General features: G+C 33.7%; 2 protein-coding genes across 3 annotated transcripts; both read left to right on the top strand.

Moving 5' to 3' along the window:
* Window positions 1-817: 817 nt before the first annotated feature.
* On the top strand, window positions 818-5,034 carry LOC112736520 (uncharacterized). 2 transcript variants are annotated; one of them, XM_025786023.3, is made up of 8 exons: window positions 818-1,298; window positions 2,102-2,674; window positions 2,884-3,046; window positions 3,151-3,457; window positions 3,628-3,700; window positions 3,775-3,865; window positions 4,163-4,242; window positions 4,372-5,034. In XM_025786023.3, the coding sequence occupies exons 2-8, from the start codon at window positions 2,192-2,194 to the stop codon at window positions 4,606-4,608; spliced, it is 1,434 nt and encodes a 477-aa protein (XP_025641808.1). In that variant the 5' UTR covers window positions 818-1,298; window positions 2,102-2,191; the 3' UTR covers window positions 4,609-5,034. The 2 variants fall into 2 exon arrangements, with proteins under 2 accessions (XP_025641808.1, XP_025641807.1); XM_025786022.3 differs by having other exon boundaries at window positions 822-1,298; window positions 2,180-2,674.
* Window positions 5,035-7,874: 2,840 nt separating this feature from the next.
* Window positions 7,875-13,192, top strand: LOC112736519 (4-hydroxy-3-methylbut-2-en-1-yl diphosphate synthase (ferredoxin), chloroplastic). Its single transcript, XM_025786020.3, has 19 exons — window positions 7,875-8,437; window positions 8,704-8,861; window positions 8,952-9,058; window positions 9,135-9,235; window positions 9,318-9,394; window positions 9,483-9,602; window positions 9,698-9,928; window positions 10,035-10,151; window positions 10,253-10,327; window positions 10,451-10,528; window positions 10,701-10,760; window positions 10,840-10,902; window positions 11,016-11,160; window positions 11,270-11,408; window positions 11,578-11,655; window positions 11,725-11,884; window positions 11,979-12,077; window positions 12,159-12,263; window positions 12,848-13,192. Exons 1-19 carry the CDS (start codon window positions 8,212-8,214, stop codon window positions 12,947-12,949), a joined length of 2,241 nt encoding a protein of 746 aa, XP_025641805.1. The 5' UTR covers window positions 7,875-8,211; the 3' UTR covers window positions 12,950-13,192.
* Window positions 13,193-14,077: the final 885 nt, after the last annotated feature.

The following is a 14,077-nucleotide window of genomic DNA, read 5'->3' as shown; positions in this document are numbered from 1 at the left end:
TTCTAAAAAATTGGATAAAACCCCGCATGTAGTTGTATTTATATAAAATTAATAGTCGAAAATCGTTAGATAACAATCTAATAAAATCTGTCAAATCATCTAACACTATCAACAATTCAACGTGAGTCTTTGTCAAAAAAGTATTTTTTTTGATAAAACGACAAATAGGTCTTTGGCATTTTGGCTTGCGGACATTTAAGTTTTCGAGAATTTGAAAATACATTTAAGTTTCTGACTTCCTTAAAATCTGGACATATCGATTCCTGATCTAGTTTGTCTTATTTTAAAAACTCTCCTATGTGTGCTTTTGTATATCGGCCAAGTCAGTGACAGACCCAAATAAACTGAGCGATTGATATGCCTAGATTTTGAGAAGTGTTATGGATCCGGCCCACGGATCCCACATCCTCTGGTCTCCGAACCCAGTTATTCGGGTCCGACCCGCGTTGCCCTTCTGGAAAGTCCAGAATCGGCCCATTAGAGCTTCTAACCAACAATCAAATTCAAATACTTCCTTTATCTTAACCAAATAAGATAAGATAAGATAATCACTATCAGGTAGGTCATTCACTCTACACACCTTATATCTCTCAGATCCATTATGACTTGAGCGTCAGAGTGTTTTTGCAGGTACCACCATCCATTGTTCTAGTCAAATAATCCGACATTCGCTTCGACCTGCAAATTTTTTATCTATCTCTCAACCTGTACCGGAGACATCCAGTACAAGAAAATTAAAGAATTAAATGTATTTTTAAATTTTTGAAGACTTAAATATTCGTGAACCAAAAAATGAACAACCTATTTATAATTTTTTTTAAATATTTCAGATACCTTTTTTCTTTTTCTTAATTTCGGATTAGAACGAGAAAAAAAGGTAGTGTGTCCGCGCGCATTGAATTGAAGAACGAAGAAAGGAAGGAACTGTGAGTAATGGAAAGATAGTGTGAGTAGGCCAACAAGGCTTCCCCACCATTCACTCACCCTCCTTCTTCTTCTTCTTCTTCTCATAAATGCTTCCTATACACTCTCTCACTTCATCTTTCATCATTAATCACTGACCCATTGACTTACTTCCTCTCCTTTATTCACATCATTGCTTCCTTCTTCTACTGTTGAAGAAAAGTTTGTTTTTTTCGCTCGATTTCGGAAATCCAAGTTCTGGGTTTATTCTTTTCTGGTTCAGTAAGATGAGTTCTCAGGAAAAGTCTCTGACTTTGGGTGGATATGAACAACAACATGCTCATGCTGATGCAGCAGCTTCTTGCAGAAGAACAGTTTCTCTGCCAGCTCAAAAGGTATTACTATTGCAGAAGAACAGGTTCTGCTTCTGATTCTCTGCCTTTCATGATTGTTGGCTTCTTTGTTGTTTTTTCCCCTCCTTTTTTCTTTTTTTCTGATTTCTCTTGTTTTTCTATGATTATCCATGTCATCTGTTTGTGCTTTTCTTTCACCTTCTATTTGTTTTTATGTTATGTTTAGTTTAGTTGATGATTCCTCAGACTGAGATTTTGTTTTTCAAAGTCATGTGTAGTGTTTTTGTTTGATACTAGATAATTAGTTATGGTTGCAAAGTTTCTTTTTTTTTTTTTTTTATGTTATAAAAGATTTAGTTTTTCTATTTATAGCACTCGGAGCTGGATTAGTCTGATTTAATTTTATTTGAGGGATATTGTAAGATTTAGTATCTTTGATAGTGTGAATCTTATTCCTGTTAATTGCTTTGGCTGTTCTTCCTTATGCTTGTGCTGTGGATGAAAGCTGAGTTCAGTTTGAGTATCCTTCTATTTTTCTCCTAATTACTAAATTAAAGAAGAATTCATCACTCTAAAAGCATTAATTAACTTACCCCGTGGCTTGTGTCTGTTTGAATCTTTTGTTAGATTGCTCAGAATTTTTCTTTGCACTTTGATTTTGAGATGGTGTGTCTTTATCTTTAATGGTATTGAATGTTGTTTTGAAAGTGGGATTTTCTTCCAAGTTGTTGTGCTTATAATAGAAAAGGGCACAAAAATTACTGATTCTTGAGGTTATGATGATGTAGTGATTCCGGGTTAGTGTGCAGCAATGTAGTTTGTAATTTCTGTTTACATGTTTGCAGCAATGTAGTTCAGACTGTTCAGTTGTACTTCGATGTTCACGTGACCGATTTTATCAAATTCCTCTGTCATCTTGATAGGTTGATGATCCAATGGGGATAACCGAAGAAACCATGCATGTTCCTCCAAGGAAGCGACAGAATCTTCTCCTAGAAATTCCCTCAAGAACTCCAGAAGAATGCTCCCAAGATTATGTGGCAATCAAAATGCCAATGACACCAAGTCCCACTCCCACCCCAAAGAGAGTGAACTTTCTCATATCTTCTCGCTCGGTCGATGCTCCTATGCATACTTCTCCAGGGCCTTCAGCTTCAAAAGGCAGATCATCCATAAGAAGCATTCTACCGAAATTGAGCTTCAGGTATCGGCCACCAACGGATACTGAAAAGGGTACTACTTCAGCACAAGAAGGTTCCTCTTCAGGTCATCGCGAAAAGCCATCAATCTCAAGATCACTATCCCTTAGTAAGATATTTACTCCTAGGATTAAAAGAACATCATCATTACCACTAGGAGAAATGGGACATTCAAATCCAGAATCTGCTCATGGTGGAAGTGTCGGTGGTCCTCTAAATGTAAGATTTCAACCATCATAATGATATAAGTTCAAAATGTTTTGATAATTGTAAGGTGTCTTTGATCTTCTGTAAGTAATAATAAGAACATAATGATTTATGCATTACCTGCTACTTACATTGAACATTATTTGAGAGCAATATTTTTTAAGTTCTCTTTATATAGTGTTTCCTCTGGCACCCTTTTAATCTGTTACCTTCTTTTGCAGAAAGGAGAGCCGCAGCGTAAGATAGCTCGCTCGCTTTCAGTGCCTGTCAATAACAAAGATAAAGGCATAAGGAGGATGGATTCATTTTACCGTATTGTTCCTACCACCCCTCGAGTAAAGGAAGGAAATGCATTGTCATCCACATCCCCAACAAAGAATTCCGGTATATCATCATTTACACTTGTGAAAAAATAGTAGAACTTTGAATGTTAAATCCTTAATAGGACTCAGTAGTCTGGATTTTTAACCTGCTTTAAATCGGTCCAGAAATTAATGACGCTGATGATGATGACGGAGAAGATATACCTGAAGAAGAGGCTGTGTGTAGGATTTGTCTGGTTGATTTATGTGAAGGAGGTGAAACCTTCAAGTTGGAATGTAGCTGCAAAGGAGAACTTGCTCTGGCTCACCAAGAATGTGCAATTAAATGGTTTAGTATCAAGGGCAACAGAACCTGTGATGTATGCAAGGAAGATGTTCAGAACCTACCTGTCACTTTATTACGGATCCAAAGTGTTCGAGGCCGGAATCCAGGAATAAGTAGGACTCAGCTCGAAGATGTAAACGGATACAGGCATGTCTAGCTACTTTCATCTAATACAAAAGATCATAACTGGCTTATGAAACAAACCATCTATTCCTTTATGGATCAGAACATTCTTGTTATATGTTTGTTAATGGATTTGATGTACCATAGTTATTACTACAGAGTCAGACTCTTAATTTATCTGTTTTTTTTAATAGGGTATGGCAGGAAGTTCCGGTGCTTGTCATTGTCAGCATGCTTGCCTATTTCTGTTTTCTTGAGCAGTTATTGGTAAGAAGAGCAATCCTATCAGAATTCTTAAGAAGCTACAATGTTCTATGAGCTGAGTTATTGAATCTTTGCAGGTCACGAAAATGGGAACCGGTGCAATCGCCATATCTCTTCCTTTTTCCTGTGTGCTAGGCCTACTTTCCTCCATGACATCATCAACCATGGGTAGGTTCTGCAAAAAAATTGATATTGTCAGCAATCAAACATGAATTTTGAAGAACACCATGATTTGTATAACTGATTGGAACCCTTACAAATGTATATAGCAATCAAAGTTATTTATAGTGGTTCTGTTCATCTAAAATGATGTGCCAATGCTAATGGATTTTTGACACTAAATGGTTCTCATTCATGATGACATATCTTTTCTTCTTTATGCCAACTTCAATTTTTCATGATGCTATGTGCATCTTCACTAATCTATGCCAACTCTTGTTTATTTTCTCTTTTGTTTGGTTCTAGTGAAGAGCAGGTTCATCTGGATTTATGCATCTGTCCAGTTTGCACTTGTGGTTCTTTTTGCGCATATATTTTACTCCGTGGTAACTTTTTTTTTTCCTGATTAATCCCTTGAATACATATACTTATATATGAATCAAGCACTAAATTTATTTTTAACAATACAATAAGACTAGCATTCTGGCTTATTTTGATGTCTTTTTCAACTGCAGGTTCATGTGCAAGCAGTTCTGTCAATCCTTCTGGCAACATTCGCCGGTTTCGGTGTCGTTATGAGTGGAAGTTCTATTCTTGTTGAGTTCTTCAGATGGAGAAGAAGATGGCAACAACAACAACAAGGTCCACAACTGATGACACAACCTCGGCCTGCAAATACGCCGCATCCGGTGGTGCCTCCGAACCAGAATCAAACTGTGGAACAAGATCAACAGAACTCAACTCAAAGCTGATTTTTTTTTGTGATTCTTGTGGTTTCTTCCTAAGGGATTATTGCTTTTCTTTTCTTGGATTTGGAAGTAAATTATTGTGTATAGGTTAATCAAACTTTGTTGCTCTCCATCATCTACACTGAACTTCACTGTACAGCTTATGGTTTAGAAATAGATTGACTTAGAAAATAGATGCTGCTTCTCTTTCCCAAAGAATTTGTTTTTGTTTTGTTTTGTTTTGTTCTGTTCTGTTTGTAGTGAGTATTTCAGCAATGTTAGAACCAGAAGGCTTTCCAAGCCTTCTTTTTTGTAGGTTTGGGTGAGAGACAAAAGATTGAGGAAAATGTTTGTTGTGTTACAAGTTGATGATTATTTTGATGAGCTCATACCAAATGTAATGATGTAGTAAACCTAAATATAGTTCTATTATGCATTTTTCTAAAGCAATTTTCTGTTCTTCACTTGTATTTAATTATATATTGTTGCATTTACAATAGTAACTTTGTTTTTGTACTTTATATCTAGGGGTGAACGCGGATCGGATCGGATCCAATATCCGCAGTTTTTAAGTTTGGAACCGATCTGCACATTTGTGGATCGGATCGGTTATCAGATATATCCAGATATATCCGTAAAACACAAAAATATTTTTAAAAAATATCAATAAAATTTATTTTTTTTATTTTTTTAAATATGTTTACTCTTAAAATAATATTAAACATACTTTTCTTAAATAATAAATTAAAATAATACAACATATATGATAATTATTAGTTGAAATAAATCATAAAAAGAATATTTACTTATTTATTTCTTTATTTTTGCGGATACGCGGATATGCGGATAACCTTGCGGATCGGATTCATATCTGCAATTTTCAGATCGGATTCAGATAAACACCGCAGATATGCGAATCGGATTCGATCCATGAACACCCTATTTATATCCACTGTTTTAAATGACAATCATATTATGCATATACTAAAAATTAGTCCCTACTCACAACTCAATTATTGCGTATAGAAATACATATTTGATATCTTGTGAAAAATTATTATATTATTTTAAACAAGAATGATTATTTGGTTATTACAAGTTTGACTATTCTATTATGATATATTTGATTATTTTAGTAATTGTTTTCTAGTTAAAAAAATGTGAGAATTAATACATACAAATATATAGTGATTAATGTTTAGTCTATGTAGAATATTTTTGTTTAAATAATTATATATGATTATATAATATTATTAGGGTAGTAAAATCAAACTCTTTCTACATTAAATTATAGGCAATTGAATTATAACATTACATCATCACTTATGAGCAATCTATTCCTTTTATTTTAGTTTTGCTAAAACCATCACTATATTACCACAAATTTTCAAATTTTGATATGATAATGATGATTTAAATTTTGTTGAAAAGGGGTTAGGAAAGTAAAAGTAAAGTGGAAATAGTGAACACACGTGCACTGGTTTTGTTGGATTGGCAGCTAATCATATTTTACTATAACAAGATGAATACCCACCGGGGCACTTTACTGTACAGATTAGAGTGGTATAAAGAGAAAATATAATTTTTTTTATAGTTATTTTTATTATTTTATTATTATTTAAAATATGTGTCTTACTTTTATTAATCTCTCTTTCATTTTATTAAAAAAAAATCTGTAAACTTACATCTTTACCATATAATTCACCATACCAAAATTATGTTACTATCCCCAAATTATGACAAGATACAACAATTCATCAATTATAATAACATGTTAATATTTTATTGATAGTAAAAAATATTTTTAATATTTTTGTTAATTATATAAAATATTTTAGATAATATTTTGCATTGTCATATTTATTGAAATATAATTTCTTTCTTTCTTTTTTTTCTATTTTTTTTTATCATTTACACTTGATTAGAAATATTAAACTCTACCAATAATAATATACGGTTTGAACTGTCGAAATTATAATAAAATATTATATTATACACAATCATATATAAAAGTTGCAACGTTGGAACAATTCCTATTGTTTTTGGTCAGAAATAACTCCTCATAAAACAATGGGATTTTGTACAATGTTTGACCTAAAAAACAATTGATGAAGACCGTTGACCAAAATACAACAAAGATGAAGACTTTACTAAGATTGAAGCATGAGGGTGTGTTGGTGTTAGTTGGAGTTCATAACATCGTGTAGCACGTGCTTAATACCAACTCCAATTCTATGTTAGAGTAATTTTTAACCTAACATACACTAATTTATTAGGATGTGAACTCTAATTAAAAATTTGTTATTAACTGATGAATTGTCGTTTATACGAGATATAATTTAAATTTTTAATATTTATTTAAATTGACTAATAAATTGACTATTCAATTAATCTAAATTTATTTAAATATTAATATATAATGTATTAATTAATTTAGTTAATCATATCTAATTATTTATCAAATATCCTTCATCTTCAATAACTAACTAGATAAATAATTAACTAGAACTAAACTTAACACATGAATTTAATGGAGATTCTTAGGTAGTGTTCATTTTTTTAAAACCAAAATTAAGAAATTAGAACTCAATTTAGTGACAAAAATTAAAACTAAAATTTCAGTTTTAAACACAAAAATTTTAATCTTTTCAGTATCTTCAAAAAATAAAAACATAAAAGATTGAAATTTTTTACAATAGAAATTAAAATTATAATAACATTTTTTTTTCTAAAATATTCTGAATTAACTTTTTAAATTCTAAATTTACTCTTCAATCTTTATATTTATCTTAAACTAAAGATAATACTCTATTCAATACATTTTATACTAAACACAATACAAAAATTTAGTTTAGTCTCTGGCATCTCTATCTCCTCGTTTGAATCTCTTAGGACCTGCTTGGGAAGTTTTAGAAGTAACTTTTTTGAACTTTTAACTTATAAAAAGTAGTAGTATTAATGTCTGGTACAATTTTTAAAATCAAATTGCACCTTTCTAAAATATTATTTAGGAACTTATAGAGAAGTTAAAAAAATGACTTCTCTCATAATACTACTACTTTTTATCACATTTCTATAAAATAAGTACTTTTAGAACTAAAAATCCAAACATAAAATAATTTATTTATAAACTATTTTTAATATAGATATTTATTATTTAAATTATTTTATCAAAAAAAGTTTAATTAAACTGTTTACCAAACTAACTTTTGTCCATTTTCTCTTCACTAACAGGTCAGTTTTCAATAACCCATGCAATGTTTTTTTTTTCTCTAATCAGAATGGCAATTGATACAGTGAACTCTCAAATCCCATAGCCATCTTTTTCAGAAGTACTTGTCAACGTTCAACACTTTCTTCCTCCGTTTCCTTCAAGTTACAACATTAAATATATGTTATCTCTATGGTCAAATGCTGTTAGTTTTAATTAATTAACAAAGTTGTCAAAGTAGCAGCCCAAGTAGCCAATTGAAAATGTATGAAGAATTCAACACAAACATTTATATATATTATAGAGAGAGAACTTTTGCATGTGGCTGAAACTTGAATATTTGTGATTCCTATATCTATTTATTTGACTTTGAAGTTTGAACTCCATCTTCATCAAGGTTGTGTTGTGCTTCAACAATGGCTACTACTACTACTGGGGCACTGCCACCTTCATTTCCTTCTCTAAAGAGTAAGGATGATCATTCAGGTTTAGGGTCTGTGAAAAGTTTGGATTTTGTTAGAGTTTCTGATTTGAAGAGAATGAAATCTAGAAGGACAAAGATCTCAGTTATAAGGAACTCATCAAGTAGTGGCCAAGATATTGTTGATCTTCAACAATCATCACAAGGAAGCCCTCTTTTAGGTAAAAATATGTTCTTGGTTTTATGTTTGTTTCTCTCTATTCAAATCAATTATCAACTGCTTTGACTTGTCTCATTGAGTAGTTTCTTTTAGTCAATTAGGGTTTGTATTTATGTATAAATACACGTGTGATTTAATTTACTTTCAATGTGTATTTATATTTTAAGATGAATTTTATACTAGAGACTGACTTTGGTGGCTGATTTTAGTGTACACGTATTGCGTTGCATGTAAAAGAATTTGAATGGATGATGAATTTGAATGCAGTTCCTAGGCAAAGGTATTGTGAGTCATTGCATAATACTGTGAGGAGGAAAACAAGGACAGTGATGGTTGGCAATGTGGCTCTTGGAAGTGAGCACCCCATAAGAATTCAGACCATGACTACAACAGACACTAAGGATGTTTCTGGAACTGTTCAACAGGTTACACACAACACACCCCTCTTTTCTGTTTAATCTTTCTTTGTTTTTGTTTTGCTTTCTTTTGTGACAGAATTTTTGTTGGTTTGGTAGGTGATGAAAATAGCAGATAAAGGAGCTGATCTTGTGAGGATAACGGTTCAGGGGAAGAAAGAAGCTGATGCATGTTTTGAGATTAAGAATTCCCTTGTGCAGAAAAAGTAAGTATTATTAATTTTGATGTTGATGCATCATGCCTATGTTGTGTTTGTTCAAATGTCTCTTTCATATTTTCAGCTACAACATACCTTTGGTTGCTGATATTCATTTTGCCCCTACTATTGCTCTTCGTGTTGCCGAATGCTTTGACAAGATTCGCGTCAACCCTGGAAATTTCGGTATGCTTGTTTGTTCATTAGCGTGTTCTTTTGTTTTCAAAAGATTTGGTTTCGTAATTCAAGTGATGATGATACTTTTCAGCTGATAGAAGGGCCCAATTTGAGAAACTAATATACACTGAAGAAGACTATCAGAAAGAGCTTGAGCATATAGAACAGGTCAAACCACTCATCTGTGATGTTCTATCTCAAAATTTTTAGGCTTCAAGTGCGAATTATTGACCCTATTTTAATATTCAAATGCTAGGTTTTCACACCATTGGTTGAGAAATGTAAGAAATATGGGAGAGCATTGCGGATTGGGACGAACCATGGTAGTCTCTCGGATCGTATAATGAGCTACTATGGAGATTCTCCAAGGGGAATGGTGAGTAGCTTTCTTTCCAATTCTTCATTTTCATTTTTTGTCCTTTTATGTACAACTTTCCTTTATGTAAATCATACTAAGTAATGATTGAACAGGTTGAATCTGCTTTTGAGTTTGCGAGAATATGCCGAAAGTTGGACTTCCACAACTTTGTTTTTTCTATGAAAGCAAGCAATCCGGTTGTCATGGTCCAAGCATACCGTTTACTTGTATCTGAAATGTATGCCCAAGGCTGGGATTATCCGTTACACTTGGGAGTTACCGAAGCCGGTGAAGGTGAGGATGGAAGGATGAAATCTGCAATTGGCATTGGAACTCTCCTTCAGGTCATACTAATATAGCCCCCTTTAGCTGTTTTGTGTTGTATTACTGTGTTGATCAAGCCATTTAAATCTAAATCTCTGTCACTGATAAACCTTGTTCTATGTTCAGGATGGATTGGGGGATACGATTCGAGTTTCTCTCACAGAACCACCAGAGGAGGAGATAGATCCATGTAGAAGGTTGGCCAACCTTGGTATGGAAGCATCTAAACTCAAGAGTGGAGTGGTATGATTCAAGATAATGCTCGTTTTTGTTCGGCCTAAGTTGTCTTCGGTATAGCATTCCGAAATTCATAACCTACTTTCTATGGTACTTCTTATTTTCAGGAACCTTTTGAAGAAAAGCATAGACATTATTTCGACTTTCAGCGGCGATCGGGACAATTGCCAGTTCAAAAAGAGGTTAAATATGAACTGAGTGAATCACTTAGCTTATATATACACACAGTTTTTGAAATTGTTTCTACCTTTATTCTTGTAGCACTACCAAAGCATTTATAACAGTAAATCTTCATTTTAATACAGGGAGAAGAGGTAGATTATAGAGGTGCTTTGCACCGGGATGGTTCTGTTCTCATGTCAGTCTCCTTGGATCAATTGAAGGTAACCTTTTTGGATTGCACTTCCCTTGTTCTAGCCTCTGGATTTCTCACTGTTTATGTTCATATCATTCTCAGCATATTCTGTTATTTATTAGTAGGAGTTATTAAGTGCAGAAAAAAGGGATCTATGCTTGTGCTGAAACCTCTTTTTTGTTTAACCAATTTTTTTGCAGGTCCCAGAGAAACTCTACAAGTCACTTGCCGCAAAACTTGTTGTTGGCATGCCGTTTAAGGTTTATTTTTATTAGATGAATTTTTTGTGTATTTACTATTTAGTAGGTAGATATTACATGTTATTCTCTTTGTATTCAGGATCTGGCAACAGTTGATTCAATCCTTTTGCGACAACTTCCTCCTATTGATGACCATAATGCTGTAAGAACTCGCTAGTTCTGCCTCATTATATTTGAAACTGTTTACTTCATTGTTAGTTTATCCTGTTAGTGACATGGAATTTCATTTTTTCCCATTTCGGGTATTGTGATCAGCGGCTAGCTCTCAAAAGACTGATAGATATAAGTATGGGGGTTATAACTCCTCTGTCAGAGCAGCTGGTAAAGCCATTGCCCAATGCTATGGTTCTTGTAAACCTTAAGCAATTGTCTATTGGTGCTCACAAGCTTTTGCCACCAGGTGCGACGCAGCCGGACTTCTAAATGTGTGATTTACTGTAGTAATAATGTATTTCCCATTTCTAATTCAAAGTTCAAGTCTGATCTAATGTAAACTGTTGTCCTGTTAGGCACACGCTTTGTTGTGTCGGTACGTGGTGATGAGCCGTTTGAAGAACTTGAAATTCTAAAAGGTGTTGATCCTATGATGCTTCTTCATGATCTACCTCATGTGGAGGACAAAGTTAGCAGAGTGCACGCAGCGCGGAGGTCAGGAATGAATTCATGATATCTTGCTGGCCTTGCATGCTGAAATTCAATTTTAGGGTCAATAGAAAACCATAGTCCATGATTCCAGTTCTTAAATGCAAACTATGTGAAGTGATAATTTATTGAATCACAGAACCCTTCTAATCCTGATACTTTATATTTGCAACAGGTTATTTGAATATTTAGCAGACAATTCTCTGAATTTCCCTGTCATTCACCACATTCAGTTTGAAAATGGGATTAACAGGTAACCTTTAAATTACAATTACTTAACTTGCAAGAAACATGGTAAATTTTAGTCCTTTTCAACTCTCAGGGATGACTTAGTGATTGGTGCCGGTGCTAATGCCGGAGCACTTCTGGTCGATGGGCTTGGTGATGGACTCCTTTTAGAAGCTCCAGACAAGGATTTCGACTTCCTTAGAGACACATCTTTCAATTTACTACAAGGCTGCAGAATGAGAAACACAAAAACAGTATGTATTTTAAAGCATCATTTCCAAGAGGTTATATTGGATCTAAGAAAAACATGAGGCAGAACTTTGTTTTTATGCATAATTTGTGTTGCAGGAGTATGTATCATGCCCATCATGTGGCAGAACTTTGTTTGATCTTCAAGAAATAAGTGCAGAAATTCGGGAGAAGACATCACACTTGCCGGGTGTTTCGGTAATAATCCACTCTCTACTCCCATTTCTAACCATGAGAGACATATTCTTACACACTCTTATGTTCTTATGTAACAACCAGATTGCAATCATGGGTTGTATTGTAAATGGACCGGGGGAGATGGCTGATGCAGACTTCGGTTACGTCGGAGGTGTTCCCGGAAAGATTGATCTCTATGTTGGGAAGGTAACATATTTCTTTAACCTCAACATACAACTAAAAACTTAATAGTCAAGAAAAGAAATAATGTAATGCGTTTATATGACCTGTAAGACAATGCGTTTATTCGAACCGTATTTTACTTTTAGATGCGACGTAAATCCTACTTAAATCAGGTCTACGTTTCATCAATTAATAGATGAGATATGAGTCGATATCATGTTCACTACTATGAAAACAGAAATGAAAACGCAAACCAAACGCATTCAAAATTTTACTTTTCACTGCTTTGTGTCCAAATCATTGGTAGCTTGGTGACTTTATTTTTCAGTCAAAGTTTTCCTTTTCTTGATTCTGAAAAGGTGGAAATTCACATACAGTTGTCCTCATGTGAAGTTGCTAATTGAAAATCATTAGATAATAATTTAGTCAAACATGTCAAATTATTTAACGGTTTTCATCTAATAACTTTATATGAAAACAACTACATGTGAGTCTTCTCCTTCTGAAAAAGGGTAAAAACTAAAAAGTGAAAACAAAGTAACTTGCAACTTTCAATGCCGAATGAAGGTTGGCCATAGGATTGACTGTGTTTTACCACACTTTTGCAGACTGTGGTTAAGCGTGGAATTGCAATGGAGCATGCAACCAATGCCTTGATTGAGCTCATAAAAGAGAATGGTCGTTGGGTAGACCCTCCAACAGAGGATTGAAACTGTTTTTTCATTGATTAATAATCACTTTTCATGCATTGTTGCATAGGTAATGTAAGCATCAAAGTTTTTGTCATAAAATAGATTCATTCTTTCCCCCCTTAGAACTATTTTGCTTACAAAAAGTTGGCACTTGGGAATTGGGAGGATCAGAAATAAGGAATAAAGCACAACCCTGTAACTGCATTGTTATGCATATATATATACCTACCATAGAATAAAGCAATAATTATTATTCATGAATTTTCTAATTAGTCAAAGTTATTGTTAGATCTTATGGCATTAACACTTTGCATATACTACTTACCTGTATGATGGTGATTGAAAACAGATGTTGGCCTAATTTTAGAACCATGTTTAATTTTACTATCTTGCTTCAATTATAAGCTATACTCCGATGATGTCAAACTATCCGCCAGAATCAAATCTATTTAGGGAAGAAAGCATTTATGGGAGAGAGAAATGGGTAAATACTTAAGAGTCATCACATGTTTCTGCCTAAAAAGTTAGGTTAATTAGCATGAAAATATACATATGCTTGAAAATGTCAAGATTTAATGTAGACATTTGGAGTCAATAAATTGTGCTATGTTTAGACACCCACATTTGGCGTGCTGAGGAAAATTATAAGCACATTTTTTTTTAGAGTAAATGTCCTTTTCGATCTCTAACTATTTGTCCGATAGACTTTTCACTCCCTAAAAAATCTAAACACCCAAATCAGTCCTTATCTACTTTGATATATGTACGTTTCAGTCCCTGGTTAGGGATCGGAAAGGACATTTACTCAAAGTAGATAGGGACTGAAACGTACATATATCAAAGTAGATAGAGATCGATTTGGGTGTTTAGATTTTTAGAGGGTGAAAAGTTCATCGAACAAATGATTAGGGACCAAAAAAGGCATTCACTCTTTTTTTTATAATATATTGAGAGCAATGAGATATAATACAAGTTTCTAAAGTTTCCCACCACCATATAGCAATACTCGGCTAATTTTTTTTTTTGTATGGAAAAAATATTGGTGTTTTTGTTGAAAATGGGAGTATTTGGTGTAATTACAGATGGGTGGATTTTTTGGGTGGGAAGCCAACACGTGGGGGGCGTGTTGCAACACGTAGGGGGCGT

Source organism: Arachis hypogaea, chromosome 13 (genome assembly GCF_003086295.3).
Source record: "Arachis hypogaea cultivar Tifrunner chromosome 13, arahy.Tifrunner.gnm2.J5K5, whole genome shotgun sequence".
Taxonomy (NCBI): Eukaryota; Viridiplantae; Streptophyta; class Magnoliopsida; order Fabales; family Fabaceae; genus Arachis; species Arachis hypogaea.
The sequence above is the reverse complement of the archived record's forward strand: the minus strand, read 5'-3'. Positions and strand labels throughout refer to the sequence as shown.

Bases quoted from the DNA above. Each gene is read 5' to 3' on its own strand.
- LOC112736520 (XM_025786022.3), top strand. From the start codon at position 1,191: ATGAGTTCTCAGGAAAAGTCTCTGACTTTGGGTGGATATGAACAACAA. The intron at 3,047-3,150 runs GTATATCATCAT...AAATCGGTCCAG, and splicing joins ATCCCCAACAAAGAATTCCG to AAATTAATGACGCTGATGAT. The intron at 4,243-4,371 runs GTAACTTTTTTT...TTTCAACTGCAG, and splicing joins CGCATATATTTTACTCCGTG to GTTCATGTGCAAGCAGTTCT.
- LOC112736519 (XM_025786020.3), top strand. From the start codon at position 8,212: ATGGCTACTACTACTACTGGGGCACTGCCACCTTCATTTCCTTCTCTA. The intron at 9,059-9,134 runs GTAAGTATTATT...TCATATTTTCAG, and splicing joins AATTCCCTTGTGCAGAAAAA to CTACAACATACCTTTGGTTG. The intron at 9,929-10,034 runs GTCATACTAATA...TTCTATGTTCAG, and splicing joins GCATTGGAACTCTCCTTCAG to GATGGATTGGGGGATACGAT.